Here is an 18250-nt window from a genome sequence, read left to right on the forward strand (position 1 = left end):
ATACAATTATATTGCAGTGTTAACAAAAAATTTATTTAATAATATAGTATGATTTCACTTTCTAAGATTAATCTTTTCAATAAAGAACTGAGTCCCCTGATAATTTCATAGAATAACTCAAATCCCAGCTTTCATGCTACAGGAATTTATTAAAAACATTTCAGTACAAGTTTCTAGTTTTATGCCGACCAAAGAAGGAAAAGAAGGAACAGTTTCACATCAAATTGAGAAGGTGGAGCATTTAAGGTTCAATATTCAAGACCAACGAAATCATATTTGTTCATGTCAGCTAGCTACAAATAAGGCTCAGCCTTTCAAACTTCTTTTAAGCCAAAAGAAAAAAATCGTTTGATTAATCATTATAATATCTCCGTAAGTTTATAATGATTCAATTATCCATAATCGCTTTCCAGAAAAGATGGAAAGCCGTGCAAAATTAAAAGCATCTATTCTTAGTAACTATTGGACTTCCAAGACAACCTGACTACAACAATGAGGTGTGATCTGTCCATGAAAGGAGAAGGGATTTTTCTCTTCCATCACATTTTCCTTAATTAGTGCTGAAACTAAGCAAAGATTTTATGTCCACAATTTTGTGGACCATTGAGTTAAATTACTTTGAAGAACTCGTAGGGGGATTTTGGATGGTGTAAATCTAAAATTCATTAAAGAATACAGAGAAAAACTGCCTTCCTCTTTTGGGGGGCTTAGTCCAGTATATACTCATCCAAATTAGACAGATGACAACTTATACAAAAGCTTACTCCAATCCAAATACTTTAATGTTAGTAATATTTGGTTATTCTTTCACTGTGACCATGAAAAATTTGTCTAAATTCTGGGTAATGGATCCAAAGTACTTCTGTCATCTAACTTGTGAAGGATTTACTTTAGTTAATTGGGGCTATTTGGACTTTGTTTATAGGGAAAAAAAGGCATCCAGATTGCTGTACAGGTTAAGATATCATAGAACATATACAAAAAGGTGATAATAGATTCTTCTATATCTCTTTTAAAGGTTGAGTTATTGAATATACAAATGCTGAGGATTTTAATGCTTCCAATTGTTTGTTTTAGTCATGAATTTTATGAGTCTGAGATGTGAATGTTACAGTCTCCATGTTTGCTATGCAAGTAACTGACCAATGAGAAAACCAATATGTTAGAGCTACTTACCTAGAGTAAGTCCAGGAAGGTTGATTGAACCATCAGAAGGATCAAAGAAAACATCAAGTGAGGATGAAGCAGTGTCATCAAATATTGAGGCAAAAGCTGGTGGAAGCAATGGGCTTCCTTTTGCTATGTAGACAGCCCTTATAACATACCTAGAAAGTCATATATTTATAAGATATTTTGCCTGGGGAATTTGACCAAATGACCAAACAAAGATCATGAAAGTAAGGCAGATAAAACGTCAAGAACTTACCATGAATAATGTTGTGCACATTTTAGAAGCAATTCACGGAATGTAACTAAAGCATGAGTAAGGAGGACCCCATTTAGTTCTACAACTCTGTTATTAACTGCAGGCACCTACATAAAAGAAAAACACTAGTTGTCATCTTGGAGTCTTTCAGTTGTGATCCTGTTTGATCCACAGGTGCAAGGACTCCAGAGACAGAAAAATCTTTCAACAGCTGAGACAAGGGCAGGGCCTTCATAGGAGGGAAATCTTATTTATCAGGTGTACAGAGGGAGCTTAAACAGAACAATAATGTAGCATAGCTTTCTGTCATACTCCCTCTTCACTCATTCAAAGGAACCCACGGATGCTGCCCATAATGTCAACCTTTCTTTTTATGAAAACTCTTTTGCCTCATATATATGCATGCATGTAGATATAGATGTGTGCAAGCATACACACACATATGAGGGCATGATCTATTCAAAAAAAAAAAAGAAAAAAAAAAAACATGATGATGATGACAATCTCATCAGAACTTTTTGCAGCACCTTTATTACACTGTGCAGTAACGATCTCAAAGTCTCTTGAGCTGAGCTATAACTGCATATGGACTCCCTGGAAGAAAGCTTGCTATGATCTTAAAAGACACAGAATTCTGGGTCAGGATGCCAATTCTAACCACCAGCAGAAACATAAGCATGTTCAGTGGTAACTGCATCGATATCAAAAGGTAAAGCTTAAGCATACCTTAATCGGGTGGATCTCAAAGTGTTTAAAGTAGTATTGCCGGCTCTGTGTTCTAGAATCACTGAGAGAGGTTCTCCAAAATGGGACAAGCCTCATCAATGTTTCTTCATCAACTTTCAAATCAATAGGCTGTAAAATAAATGCAATGTCTTAGGCAGCTGGTATGAGATGATTTAGATGGTGCATAGAAAATGATTTGCCATAATGCATATCTGAATCTGTAGCTTAGGCCTCTACCAATGCATGTAATTAATCATGACTTTGAGGCCAGAAGAACAGAATATCATGTAGAGAATTAAACCTAAAAATACCTCATTACCATTTAGTATATACCTGCAGAATGATGGAGGAGTATTTGACTTGTTTAACACTAGAATTGGTTGAACATAGGATGAAAACAATTTTAAGGATGTTCCCATTTGAGCCAGAATCATGTAGCTGGCTCTTTCGAATCATTGATGCGAATGGAGCTCCTTGCCATTTTTCATCCACATTTATTGACTGCATTGTTAACAGGATCAATAATGAGTACATGAGCGAGCGTGTGCATGCTCACACATTCATGCATGTGTGCGTGCATGCGTGCATGTGTGTGTGAGGTAAAGAGATATGAGGAAGACTCTAAAATTTCCTGTAGCTTCTCAAATGTGTGTGTGCATGCACGCGTGTGCGAGGGAGAGATATGAGCGAGACTCCAAAATTTCCTGTAGCTTCCAAATGTCATAAAGTACCTGAATTCTTGCACAGTAATGTTTATACTGATCTGTTGTCAATAAATCGAGCATGGAATTTGCAAGCCTTGCAACTATAATTGTGGAATACATTTGCAGATCACTTGTATCTGCTTCCTTCTGCAAGTACAAACAAATAAAATGCCACAAATTTGAAATTGCCACACACTCAACAAAAGGAATGGCAGAAAAATGTCTAGGTGACAAATGAGATGTAACACAAGACTTTTATTAGAACTGCAGTTAGGCTGATTACAAGTTTGGCTCATAGTAACAATATAAATTTTTACAAGTGTTACACGTTTCTGCTTGGTTAGTTAAATCAAAATCAAAATGACTGAGATAGGTGAACCTGAGATAAAGCACATAACAACTATTGTGGAACACTCCTTGAAAATGCTTAGATACACGCACACACACCACTAACAAAAAGAAAATTTGGAAAGAGGTTTCTGCAGGAAACATGATAAAAAATATGAAGGAGATACATTTACAGGCAGAAAATGAAAACAAAAGGCTCATATAGAAACAACAATTCAAATGAGCTTCTGAACAATGAAGTTGAAAATCTGTTCATGAGTATGAAATTGAAAAGCTTACCTGTTGTTTTGTTGTGTGACGAAGTGAGAGTTGAACACATGTATCTTTTAAACAAAAAGTGTTATGCAGCAATCCAAAAAATCCAATGAATTGTACCTTATTCTTAGAAATTGTTAAACAACATTTCCTTGTCTTTGTTCAATACAGGGAAAATTAAATATATACGAAGATAAATAATTAAAAATAAAGTTAAGAACGTCTAATATGTTGGCTGCTCCTTAAAGGCTCAGAATCTGGCAACTTCGCATCAATGGTTGCTACAAGTGCCATAAAAAGAAAACTAGTGCCATGCACGTGCTATGCATGTGAACAAAAGCATGGCTCTAGTACTCCCAAAATAGGCTTTTTTCCCTTCACTTTTTTTTAATTATTTGTTGTGATATTCTAGGAATTCCTTAAATTGGAACTCTCACTTCTTGAACAGCGGTTCTGAAGATTTTCTAAATCCATAAATTGAGATCCTGGGATTCTTTCTAGATTAGGATTCTAGAGATTTCTCAAACCTTTCTTTTGTTCTCCTTTTTTTGGTTATATTGGAAATCTACACGGTATTTTAGTCAATAAAGTCTGGTTACAAAACAATATGTGGTTATATAACAAGTGTCCAGTCACAAGCTTCTCCAGTTCCACTAAAATGGTAGAGATGTATGAAGAGGCAAACCTGTTTGCTGCTCTCAAGAAAATGCAGCGCAAAATATGAAATTCTCAACTGAAAATTCACATAAGACTGAAGCATCTTCTCTTCTTGTAACTGTCAGCAAGCTCACAAATTCGTAGTACCCTACAGAGTCCATCTGCATACACCTCATAACCCACCTTAAACACACTTAGTCCATGGGATTCATAGAAGGTTTTCTTTCAAGACCATATCTCTTCTCCATTGGTAACTGCAAAGCCAGCCCTTTATTTTGTCTCATCTTAAACAATGGTTTCCATGCAGTCACCTTGTCAATGTTAATTTCGCGCAAAAGATGCATATCTACAGAAGTGAAACAAGCAATTCAGTATTTTACAAAAATAACATTAATAATGATATGAATAGGGAAATCAACCTATGATCATAAATCAAGTTGTTTTAGAATAAGCTCAACCTTCAATTACTCTAGAATTATAAAAAATGAACTAGTTAGACTGTGGACAAATTCCCAATCACAATTAATTAAGAAAATACATAATCAACTATCCATGTAAGTCTCTGACTCAATGTGTTCTTGGAATGATAGATCGGAGCAGTTACAATACACCAAATAATGATTGTCATTAGAACTAAGAATTATGTTTCTCTGATGAAGGCTTTAAATAATGATGAACTAAAAGTTAACTAAGAATAGAAAATGAAAGAAAGGACCAGATAGGTTCCTACCATATCCTATTAGAGATTAGTTAGTACCGTGCAATTATTGTTCTGACTTTGCCTTCCATTATGTAAAGCTTTTAGCTTTCTTACAGATATTGTTCTCCCAACTTGCACCCAGGAAGCCTCCGGCATTCTTCAACTGCTTAGACCCTTCTCTAAAATCTAGGCACCCCATACTTGCAGATCTGTATTTTTGCCCATGAACAATAAGCAAATTTCTACAATTGGCCCTCAACCTAGGGTAAGACCTCTATAATTAGGTCATAAGTTTTTTGGGTCAAGACAACTTTTGCAAAAATGGGCATGTCTTCTACCAGGCCAATTTTTGCCTCTGCAGTTCAAACTCATGCAACCAATGTGTCCTCTAAAATGGAAAGGACTCTACATGAAGAGGGCAAGTAATAAAGGTCAGTGAAGGAAACTAAAATTATGTTTAAGGAACAAATTAAAGATCAACCTCGACAAACAGTCCCATCAATTGCTCAAAAATCAAAATAATGTGAAAATATTGAGGAAGCAGCATGTACCAACAATTTCAACAACCAGCTTATGAGGCAAATTCAAGTCATCCCAAACATACTGTACTGAACTTCCAGATGCTAGGATATCTGATTCCATCGATTCCTGAAAAGGATCAGCAGCAACAAAACCAAACAACATTTTGAGTATAAAGATCCCATAGTTAATCCCTTTTTTTCTCATACCTAAAGACACTGTAATAGTTACAATAATACAACCTTTTGATAGTACATGATGGATATTCCATGCAAGCAATTCTCTATGCGGTAAGGTAATGCAACATTTGGTGGCATATAGAAGTGCAGAACTAGACTAGAACTTTCTTGTACGGTATGGACAACAGCAAATTGCATCAACTTGTCCTCTTTCAAAGTGGTTGGATTTGATTGATCAGCAGGTGTAACCGACAATCTCTGGAACTTCAAGAAAAACCGACCAAGTGAAGCAACACATATTGGTCCAGACCAACTACATCCATTCTCTTTTATGCAAAACTGGATAAAGGTATGGCAATCCTCATTTCCATTACTGTGCCTTCTAAGAATTGAGTCAAAGAAACTTATGTCTCTCCTTTTCCTCGTATTTTTCCTCATTTGCAGTGTCACTCTCTGTTTGCCTTCCACTGTAGTGATCCCATCCATACCATCCTAATAAAATCAAGTAATAGTGAAAATGCATTATTTGTGTGCAGTGTAGATAAATTATACAAGCAAAATATATAATTCTTGTAAATGAAACTTAAGAGAGAGAGTAGGACCTCCACATAACATTGGCGAACAATGATGGCCTCCATGGATTCATTAGAAATAATGTACCTTGGGACAATGCATACCACCTGTGATGGCACACATTGTTCATGGTTAAACGGCTGTACAGACACCCCCAGCTTTTCAATCCGACTCACAACATTATCATCCTGACCTTCCACAGATAGCTCAGTGAAGCCAGATAACATATCCAGGTCGAGAAATGCTCCTGATGTTGTCTCTTCCAATGATTTGAAATGTACTTTATTGGATCTGATCATAGTAGACAAGTAAGATGCCATAGCCTGGGGAAAAAAATTCTATAGTTTTTTCAAGAGCTATAAGCTTCAAAAATCAAAACCATGCAAAGAACACCCCCCATCCTTAAAATAAAGAAAGAAAGAAAGACTTCACAAAACTGCGAAAAACTGCATGCATTTACAAAAATGAGCTTGTGTTCATGCAATTATGTCTCTGATGCTTACTTCAAAAACCATGACCTTGCAGACTTGGGAGGCAAGATGCAACCAAGCTCTGGAGGAAGGTTGGAACCATACTTTCCAGATTCGACCCTGCATAATTATATTAAGCTGTTATTTGAAACCACCCAAATAAAGAGGTGCATGCATCAACTATTATAACCTTACCAAGGAAAAGGCTTCTGATAGGAAGGAGAGCATAACAAGGAAAATTCAGTGTTGTTCTTCAGTGTATATGTTGTAAAAATGGTAACCTGCATGTGCGGTGAAGCGAGTTAAACTACAGAGTGACCTCACATCTTGGAGTTAAACCGGCAAAATGATCAAAATATCAATCTGTGAACAAATTTCATGAACAATATAAGGAAAAGTTTGAGGAAATAAATAAGTGTAGTTGAAAAAGCGACAACATTTGTACAACATAACCACGCAAAGTAGTCCCCATCACCTCTAATATGCCCCTCTCTGCACGAGTCAGCCTTAAGGATGCAAAGTATTTTCCTCCAAAATCCAACTCAATATCAAGATAGTGGACCTCACTTTTCTGTTTATGTATTTTCTTAACCATATCAGCACTGTTCACTGGCTTGCATTTTGAATCATATGCGGTTAAGGTAACCGAAAAGTAAATCATGGCTGGATTTGCATAAAAATAAGAACTTGATCCACATGGAATAGTTGCTTGCTTCCCAATGTTCTGACAGGCACTGGTCATGCACAGATCTGCAAGTACAGTGAAGATTGTAAAGCAACAAACGGCAAAGATTATCCCATCTTTTTACAGTGAAGACAGCGAAAGATTACAACCTTAAAGAAAGTCAATCGAATCATCAGGCTTACCTGGATGGTTCTCAGTCAAAAGGACAACTATATCTGATTGCAAGAGATTACAGATTTGAATTGTTGGATATATGAAAATCTCTTTCTGTACTTGCAAGGCAACTGGTGAAACCATGGCCTCAGAAGCACCACCAACATTTGGCTGCATTACAGGCACATCTCTTCCAATTGTCCGAATCAAAAAATGCAGATTAGAGACATGCTGACCTTCAGTAATAAGGGGACAATGCAGAGAGCTGAAGAAAGATTTTGTTGATTCAACACCAAAAGCCTTCCTGAATCTGTAATTCAGCTTATCAAATACTCCAGAAACACGAACTGCTTTTCCTCCTTTCAGATCTTCTGACCACTCTATTGAAACAAGTTCTCCAAACTTCTCTATATGATCAGTAATATAAGGTCTAACAGATAGAAGAAAATTACCTGTAAGTTGACAAACTAGCTGTCTTAAATATATCTAAGAAAACAATGTAGATGAAATTGCAGCCAACATCTAAGAACAAAGGTTCATAAATTGCTCAAGTTACATGGAGAATGCCTTAAATTAAATTGAGATGTTGGTAAGAACATTAGACAGACAAAAGTTTTCAGGTAACAGAAAAGAATTGCTTCTGTTTCAATATAACAATGGTCCTTGAGTAGTAGAGATTCCAGAAAAACAAATCAAAGAAACTGATTAAGATTCAATCCGTTTAGTATTTTTGGCTACAAAAGCTGAAGCAGAAAATGTCAAATTCCACCTTAAATTAACCTTGCAACTTCTTAAAAACAGGAACAGGAAAGTCATGTGATGTGGAACTTCAATAACACATCAGGAAACATACATGCACACAAAATCTTGCAGCAACTTCTAATGCCCCACAGTGGTCTGCATTCAACAACTTAGAAAAGAGTATGGATCTTCACCTACAACATATATGTTCTGGTCTTGCATGCATAGGTAAGGATCTCCTCCAAGAACTGGAAGGGTGCCAGCGTCTATTTCTTAAATATTTTTGCCTTCAGCTTCAAGCATTACATCCTTTTCTTGAGAAGGTAATGTGCTGGGCAGTTGTTCCATTTATGTAAGTTAACAATACCTATTTTGAGACCTAACAAGGGAACAGCAACTACATCTTTGAGCTCTCAATATTTCAGATTAAGTAACAGGTCCCATTTTAATCAAATCAATAATGCAAGTCTCATTTATTTCAAAATCAGACAAGAGAAAGTTTGCAGTAAGTGATGTTGGAAACTTGAAATTACTATATGTCTTTCTTTAGTTTATGGAAGGGTTTACAAGGGACACATCACAAGAAGACATTCTTTCATTTATAGTACTTACTACACAAAAGAGAAACGAATGAGCTAGCTTTGGCCATTTGAAGCTTAAAGATGCTGGGAACAAATTTCAGCATAGTGAAGGTAGCGAAGCTATGCTTATATGAGTACTAAAGACGGTAACCTGGAAACCAAATATTTATGCATATCACTGTTGGAGGAAAATTTGTCACTTAGGCTGAAGACATGGATTAATAGAAGGGGCAGATGATATGATATGCAAAGTCGATGTCACGGCACAATCAGAAAGGGAAGTGTGTGATCCCGAAGGAATATGTTTCCCCTGCATCATACAAGAAGCATCTGAAGTCATCCAATGTATAACTCGGGAACCCCCGATCCTAGCTTCGGCCTATGACGATCTTTAACTCCCAGAGACCCCCTAGGCAGAACACTCAGGATCAGTCGGTCCTAACCTCAGTCTCATCCCAACTTTGGTATCAAGCCTGTCCCAGCCTCCATGACAATCGACATCTGACAACTGTCCAATATCTACCGACAATCGGACACCTGAATTAGTTGATCTCTGACTTTAGCTGCAGACGTATTTCAGCCTTCACCAGTCTTATCTTACTAAATGCAGTTGACTCCAGCCGCTTCTTCCTTCAACACCTGTCTCCATCAAACCACGCCGAAGTCTCAACGAAAAAAGTCTATTCAACCCAATTCGCGCCCTTATTTCAAATTTCAAAGACGTCCATGATGGTTTCGAAATTGATAAGGCAGATGTAACCACCACTCGATCGCAAAAATTTCGATCGAAAATCCTACCACATTGCATCTAAATCGGGCACGTAACCTGTCTAAAACGGTTTTCTAACCTTCGCCTACAAAAAGACCTCCAGGGGACCCCCTAAGGTACCCGTGCAAAGAGTCTCACTATACTCCTCACTTATTTTCCTAATTTCTGATTTCTGACTTCAGCATCAGAGGGTCCCGCTAGAGCCAACTCCGACCAGGACTTGCTTTATAGGATTCTTTTCCAGAAAGACATGCCACCACTTTAGCCTTTCCGACTGAGTCCCATATTTCGATAGTAACAACTGTTATAATACCCAAGGATCTAGAGTTGTAGAGGGGCCCTATAGGTTGAATTCCTCCATCCATATGGAAGAAAACAAGACATAATTAACTTGAAGAAAAAGCCCAATAAAAATTAATTGACACCCAGAACAAAACTCAATCAAGCTTAAACAAATTAAGCTTGACACAAATATTTAGACCAGTCGATCATTTTAACCCAAGTTTAATCAACCTTCAAACGCACCAACTAATTACATCAAACCAACCAATCTTTCCTAACCCAGTACCAAAAATTCAATTAGCCAAGACCAAGTAATATCGACTTGATAAGCCTTATGAAGGAACGAAAACCAATTTCCACGGATTCAAAAACCAAGACCTGAAACCAAATCAACCTTTCTGATCTGGACTAGTTAAACTTCCTAACCTAACCAACATACATCTTTTCCAAACAAACCCATTTAGTAAAAAACATAATAAAAGATGTTAATATTGACCAAAACATGCCATGCTAGGTAGCAGGGATTTAGGTTCCAGCGGGATATCCTGGACGTCCCGTAAGATATCAGAACGGGGTACCATCTCATGTGTTGGGACAGGCCATCTTGTTAGCATTCCAGCGTTCTGATCGAATACCTTGGGACATCCTCTGTCCCAAGTGTTGGGACGGGACGGGATGGCGACACGTCCCGTTCCATAAAAAATTGGGACAGCCTCGTCCAATGAGATTTAAAACCTTACTAGGCATGTACATGGTTCACCAAACTGCCCGATTCGGGATGTGTCAAACCATACTGGCGACCGACTAAGATGGTTCCAGCATTAGAAATGAGATACCAATGAGGCGGAGAGGAAGAAGGGAAGGGAGGAAGAGAGAGGGGGGAGAAAAGAAGAGGGAGAGAGGGCCTCTAGAGGCCGCTGAAGGCTGTAGGAGGGAGTCGAGCTTGCTGCACATGGTGGAAGCCAAAGAAGACCACCGGAGGACTCCAGAAGGCCACAAGGCCGCCTGGCCACCATCGAGACCAGTGATAGCCGAAGGAGGGGCTCCACCCTCCAATCGAAATAGGGGCTTCAGCCCTTTTTTTTCTTTTTTGTGGTTTATCGAATGATGTTGGCAAATGCTTGCCAACTTCCCTTGAAAATCTCAAAAAAAAAAAGAAAAAACAATGAAGTCCGCAATGCAATTCCCACTTCTTTTGATAAATGGCTCAAAAAATTGAAACAAGGGCCAAAACTCCTATTTCACTCAAAAGGAGGGCGGAGGCCCTCCTCTGACCTTCATCGGCCTTGACGATGGTAAGATGGCACCCCTGACCCTTTGAAGGCCTTTGGCAACCTCCTCTCCTTCTCCCTTTCCTTCCCTCCCTCCCACTCCTCCGGCTTCCATCGTGTGCAGCAAGCTCGACTATCCTCCGATGGCCTCCGACAGCCCTCTCTCCTTTCCTCCTCTCTCTTCCTCTCCCATTCTCCCTCCACCCTCTCTCTATGTTGATTTGGACCCGGTACGGAATGACACAGGGGCGTACTAAATCATACCACTAGTCAACCAGTCTGGGCCCCTATATCGGTGCAGTGAACCTTGGCAAGGCCAAATTAAATTTAACTTGATTAATTTTATACAGGAAGGCAAACCAATTTTTCTTTACCCAAAAACCAAAACCTCATTACAGAAAACAAATAAACCTTTAGAATTCAAGGCCACAAAACCTTCTCAAACCAAATCCATGTATTGCTTTTAGACAGACCCAAGTAGTAAGAAAAAAAAGGTTAAAAGAAGAATTGAGTTAATCCTTCTGATCCAGAGATCCAAATTAACCCTATGCTAGGAAGCCAAACATATTTTGCAAAGCCCATCTAATTACCACTTAGTCTGTTGACCAAATAGCATCCTTCCAACACTGCAATTACCAATTACCCTAGCTAGAAAAGACCTCATGCTTTTAATGGAGCAAACAAACAGGAAAGATGAGAAAAAAAATCAAGGTGTTAAAAAGAGAAATCTAAGCTCAATTTTACCATAAACACAAACATAGAATTCTGTATCGAGCCGAACTGCCTTATACACCCCGTATCGAACTGGATCGATAGGAATCAGTCTAGTTTGTGGCTAAAATTCAAAAATCACCAGAAAAAAACATCCCAAACTGCTCAGTTCGGTGTGGTACAAATCAAAACAGCACGATTTTGATTGGTTCAGGATGGTTCGCTAGCAAACCAACTAGCACATGGGGTGGCGATAGGGTGGGGTGGGTTGTCGATAGCTTTTAGGCAAAAAGCCATCAAAGAGGCAGAGGAGCAAGCCATCAAAGAGGCAGAGGAGCAACCAACCAGCACATGGGGTGGCAATAGGGTGGGGTGGGGTGGGTTGTCGATAGCTTTTAGGCAAAACACCATCAAAGAGGCAGAGGAGGAAGCCATCAAAGAGGCAGAGAAGCAACGAGGTAGAGAAGTTGCTTCTCTGCCTCTTTGTTCATTCGTTTAGTTTTAAATAGAAAAAAAAACATCCCAAATCGCCCGATTCTCCATGATTTCATCAGAAAATCAAGATATTTCAACCGGATTCAAGGTAATCCAACTTTTCCTCTATCGTTTCTCTTTTTTTCTTGCATTTTTTATCGAAAATTGGTAATACATAGAAAAATAAAGAAAATCATGCAAAATTTTTTGATTTTGATATGATTTCATTATATATTGTAAATCTTTGAATGATCTACATGATAATGCTAAAATCATTCATTTTTATTAACTATATACTTTTTAAATTAAAAATATATTTTTGAAACAAAAATTATAAAAAAATAAAAATCAAAAAATAACTATAAAATCAGAATATTGTTTAGGACAATTCAAGCTACTATCAGCATAAAATTAATGTCCGTTTTATGAAGATTTTGATGCATGATGCGTATAGCAGCCTAGGCCTATCTTTGAATAAAACTAAAAGATAAATAATATTTAACGCATATTCATAGGCTTAGAAAAATATATGTAGCATCCATAATATGTTTCTACTTGGATCTTAGCTCAAATAAATTTTTAAAATTTTTAGAATTAAAAATATTTTTTAATTCATTAAATAATAAAAAATATGTAATCAATTTAAAAAATATGTAAAATTAGTAATACATTTTAACTAATTCAGAAGTATTATTTGAAGCACATAATATATTTTTTAAATTTATGAGATTTAAAATTATTTTTCAATACAGAAAAATTAGATATAAATAAAAATTATAAAAATTAGAAGTATGACATACATTATTCAGATGTATTTTCTAAAGTTTAAAAATTATTTTTTTTAAGTATGACAAAAAATTTTATTATTTTTACATGATTATTAAACTAGTGGATTTTGTTAAACCTGCAAAAATGAATCTATCGAGTAAAAAAAATCCAAAGCGTGACATTGGTTAAAATTATGATGAAATGCTCTCGACTCAATACTACCAGAGATACAAATGGTATGACATAAAATTCAAAAAAAGATGATTAGGTTGAAGCAATATTTGACTGGTGGTTATTTCGATATAGCCATGTACCGAAAATGCTCACAGGAGGTCCAACAACTGATGAAAAGTACTTCACTGATTTCAAAATAGCGAAGAAGAGGACAAACAAAAGAGGATGTAGATGAACCACCGAGTCATAGAGCCATCTTTCTATCACTCCAGAGAGTCAAAGAAAGCCTCCACTCCAGATGATGAGGAGGCACAGATTAAGATTACCATTCAAATGAGTCTGGATCAAGGTATGCTGAACCGATACCACGGCCGTTTTAGTCGGCCGACGGTACGGTTCGGTATGGTTTCATACCGTACCGAACCGACGATCCGAATCGGAAGAAAAAAAGAGAGAAATAGAGAGAGAAAGAGGATGAAAAAAAAAAAGGGGAAGGAGCCGGCGGGGCCGGATGGCCTCCGACTGACTGCCGGTCGTCGGGGCACAGTTCACGCGCGCGGCGCCGCAGGCGTGAAACAAGGGCACCACCCCTGTTTCGCAATTTTTTTAAAAAACATGGTTTTAAGTGAAGTCGGCAAACGATTTGCCGGCTTCACGATTTTTATTTTTTTTAAAAAAATTCTTAAGTCGGTAACTGGTTGCCGACTTCATAAGTTTAAAACAAAAAAAAAAAGAAAATCGAAACAGACGTCGTCTGTTTTGAAAAAGAAGGGGACGAGCCGCGAAGGGGCTCCGCCCGCTCGACCGCCCTCAGACCGTCGGCTCACCGGCCACTGGGAGCCTCGCAACGGAGGCACCGTCCGTCCGGTAGGTTTTCTGCCCCCTTCCGAGTGCTCTCTTCTCTTTTTGCTCTCTTGAGAGCCCTATCTGGCGATACGGAGCTCGGAAGCCCTCCGACGGCCGCAGCCGACCACGCCGGCCTCCGACGGCTCCCACCTCCCTCCCTCCCCTCCCCTCTCTCTCTCTTTCTCACTTTTCGTTCTTTTTTTTCGATACCGTCGGTGTACCGATTTTACCGACCGAATCGTGCCGGTTCTCCGTCGGTCCGATACGAGATGGGGTGTACCGGCCGGTTCGGCACGGTATGGCAAACCTTGGTCTGGATGATCAATATCGACCGGAGGAGATGACCAGATATAGAAAGTAATTTAGAGCATCAAGCTACAAATCAGGTCCGACCATACGACCGCTGGGAGAGAGTTTGAGTTTAGGAGAACCTCCTCAGTCAAGAAGATCGTCAGTAGAGGCGTATATTATTTCATTCATGCTGGGGACTTTTTGCAATAGAAGGAAGTCCTCCAAAGAGATTTCAATAGTAGCCAGCATCTATAACTTGGATCCACAGACTTCCTCTAGCAAGAATTTAAAGCAGCAGAGGATTTACAGTATGCCGAAGAAGGATAATGTCGTGAGTTATTGGATTATGATTTTATTTCAACCATATTCTAGCGAATGCAACAAGCAACACATACTATCGCTCTGTCATTTCAGCCATACAGACTGCCGACTCAGATATAGATCCTCTAGGACCTAGAGATATCTATGGTGAGTTTCTTGACAATAATAAGGAGGATCTGCAAAGATGGATTTCTTCTTATAAGAATAAATGGCCATATACGAACTGACGGTGATGTGTGATAATTGGATCGATCCTACCAGATGGAGCATCAACTTCTTGATATATTGTGATGAAAAAATATTTTTTTACAAATCAATTGATATTTTAGATAAAGTGCACGATGCCATGTACATCCTCGAATTGATGGAGGTGATTGATGCGGTAGGAAAGAAGAATGTTGTACAGCTCATCATAGATAATGGGTCATAATATAAGATCGTCGGAGAGTTGCTGATGGGTGGCAACCGCATATTTACTGAACCTCATGTACTGCACATTATATCGACATCATGTGGATAGATATTGGAAAGCATCATAGGATGCAGTAAACAGTGAACTCAGTCCAGATTATTACTAGATTTATCTACAATTATACATGGATCCTATCATTGATGCAGACATACACTAGGAGAGAGATCTTGAGACTAAGTGTCACACGATTTGCTACAAACTATATAGCACTTGATAGCCTTCTAAACAAGAAAGCAGCCTTGCATCAGATGTTTGTCCATACCGAGTGATGAAAGAGTAGATATGTAAGGGTTGGCACTGAGAAAATTCATGTGGAAAACTTGATGATCAGTCAGTCATTCTGGCAATGGGCTGATAAGATAGTGAAGGCTATTAAGCCATCATACGAGGTGCTTCAGACAGTGGACAGCGAAAGATACCTCTAGATGGGCTTTTTATATTATATGATGAAGAGGACAAAGAAACAGATCAGTGAGATAGATCCCGAACATATCCAGAAACATATCAACATCATCAAGCGATTATAGGATTATCAGATGGATAGGAACTTGCATCTAGCAAGCATGAAATCAAGAATCCTCTAAAAATTTTTTTGCTCTTATACTTATATAAGTTTATTTAATCATTTATGAAATTTATCTATAATTTTACTATCTGGATTCGAGGTTCCAGTACAGTATATCTAGGATGATATGGATAATGAGCTTCTAAATACTTTTCATAATGTCATATATAAGATGGTACCTGATCCAAAAATCACAGCTATATGTTTGCAAGATATATGTTAGGTTAACTGAAGTATGAGTATTTAACTGAATCCAATCTTCAATTGATAACATATTTGTTAACAAATATATTTTTCATAGATGAAATAATTCAGATGGAACAGACAGCTCTGGACAGTCATCAGCTGTCATAAGCTAAAAAAAAAAGATGAATCCAGATAAATTAGATATCAATAACGATAAGACTTTATTGATATTACATGTCTACTAATTTCATACAATCTGATATGTAATTTTGCTTAATACTTTTGTGGTTGAATAGTGGATTCATTTTGGATAATCCGCAAATAATTTGAAAAGCATGGCTATCTGTATTCTTTCCTAGATGGTCTCCTCTAGTGGCTTTAAGCGCAATTGGTCAACTTTCATCCTCATCCACAGCAATCAGAGAAATCGTCTAACATAAAGGCACCTCAACAATCTTGTATATATTCACTACAATCGAGGTTGAGGCTAAAATATATTCAAGAAGTACAGTGAAGTACACAGATCTGACAATAGATGATTATGCTCTTAATGACAATGATCCAACGATCAAATAACTTGCAGGCCAGCAGTAGGAGCCGAAGCTTAATGAGTCGAGATCCCCTCCACGACCAGCCAGTTTGATAGCTAGCGAGATTAAGATGGATCCAAGGCAACGGGCAGATAGAAAATTTTATGTAAAATTCTAACTGATCAGCCACAGCCTGAGGGGTCATAGGGGAGTCATTCATCACATAACTTTATGTTCAAGATCCTTTCAAAAATTAGAGCGAGAAATATTGAGATGAAGCCGATCATCTCAATCAGAAAGAAGACAACCATCCTCTGACGCACAAAAAAAATCAGTCACAGAGGGGCATGAGAGGAGATCAAGCAACTGCTCAGTGAAAAGACAAAAAGAAAAGATAGTTGAAGCCCCAATAACAAGAGTGGAGTCAGCTCACTCAAATTTAGAGACTAGGAAGAGTGATGACAATTCTAATGATCATGGATCTGATGGCTAGGGAGGGAGTGGAGGACAAGAGACCATCATTCCTGAGCCGTAACCACAAGGTGGTCTTCGATTTATCAATGAGTTCCAATATACATACCACACAAAATAAGGACCACGGTGCACAAGCTGACAAAACCTGCGACAATATGATTTTATATAGATATGGACTCCTAAAGATCGTTCAGCACACGATGCAGTTGCAGATGATCTTACACGTGGAGTAGGATCTATGGATAGATCAAATTCATCCTCGTATTATGGATACTATTATCCGCAGGTAGACAGTTTATGATCCATATGGATATGATATGATGTATTCAAACATCATCTTCCAGTGACTACTATCCTATGCAGTCTGGAGCATCTTATGCATCAGATTTCGCTATCGATATATTTGGATAGATCCCTCCATAGTTGTACCATCAATCCAAGGATACCTCTTAAAGCCGGAGCATAAGAGATCTGAGATGTCCTACAATTTAGAGTGGATGCCTTATGAGATGAGCGTTCAAGATTACATGTCACTTAGTTAGAAGGATGGATTGATGTTTCTCCTGATTATGCGAACGATCTAGATATCTATGAATGTCATCGACACTCGACGAGAAACTAGATCAGTAGAGATCTTAAGGTTAGTACATTGTACTTTGTAGTTTGCACTTTAAATATATTTAATGCATTGTTTTAGATTTCTTTTATTTTATTTCGAAGTAACAGAAATATTATATAACATAAATAAACATTAATTTAGATCTAAAATAATTCAAAAATAAAAAAGATTGAATTAAAAAGAAACTGAAAAAATGAAAAAAAAATATGTCGGTATAGAATCGACATGCTTCACCGTATCGAGTGTTGGTACGATATGGTACCGATACCATACCAAATCGATTCAGATCTCAATATCGGTTCCAATAACCTTGAACATAAGATTTACCTACTTCCATCCATTGTCAAACACAAAAGCCTTACCCAATTCCCTCAGCCTTAAAAAACGAAGAGCCAGCATTTTCCTCCACCTCTAAACAACAACCACATGCTCCTAATTTTCATTTCAAAGCCCCTCAATCCTTTACATCTTTAACCTAGTGATCATAAATGTCATACCCCTAACCAATCTTCATCAAGGGAGTACAATGCTATTGTTAAATGTCCAAATATGAAAAAGATTGATCAAAATTGTATATTTCAAGTTATATACAAGTTGGATACACATAATCTTTGGCAATAACAGGAGTTCCATCTATATAGATTATAGTATAGTTCTTTATTAAGTAGATTCATTGTCTCCTTACAAACAGGAGTGGAGCAAGGATATTCATACCTGTTTCAGGGAAGGAAGGGGGGAAGAGGGGAGAGGAACTTGTCCAATTCTTAAACATAAATCTAG

General features: G+C 37.8%; 1 protein-coding gene across 1 annotated transcript in view; it reads right to left on the reverse strand.

Moving 5' to 3' along the window:
* LOC105034577 (uncharacterized) overlaps nt 1-18250 on the reverse strand; it is a 60155-nt gene that overhangs the window by 5051 nt on the left and 36854 nt on the right. Inside the window, 17 exon segments of the mRNA XM_010909790.4 lie at nt 1177-1325; nt 1427-1533; nt 1954-2009; nt 2012-2042; nt 2153-2281; nt 2486-2653; nt 2884-3003; nt 4145-4230; nt 4233-4328; nt 4331-4462; nt 5368-5464; nt 5578-6006; nt 6117-6378; nt 6591-6677; nt 6753-6838; nt 7033-7307; nt 7425-7847. Of these exon segments, the coding sequence (XP_010908092.3) occupies nt 1177-1325; nt 1427-1533; nt 1954-2009; nt 2012-2042; nt 2153-2281; nt 2486-2653; nt 2884-3003; nt 4145-4230; nt 4233-4328; nt 4331-4462; nt 5368-5464; nt 5578-6006; nt 6117-6378; nt 6591-6677; nt 6753-6838; nt 7033-7307; nt 7425-7847 (2733 nt within the window).

This window comes from Elaeis guineensis, chromosome 2, assembly GCF_000442705.2.
Source record: "Elaeis guineensis isolate ETL-2024a chromosome 2, EG11, whole genome shotgun sequence".
Lineage (NCBI taxonomy): Eukaryota > Viridiplantae > Streptophyta > Magnoliopsida > Arecales > Arecaceae > Elaeis > Elaeis guineensis.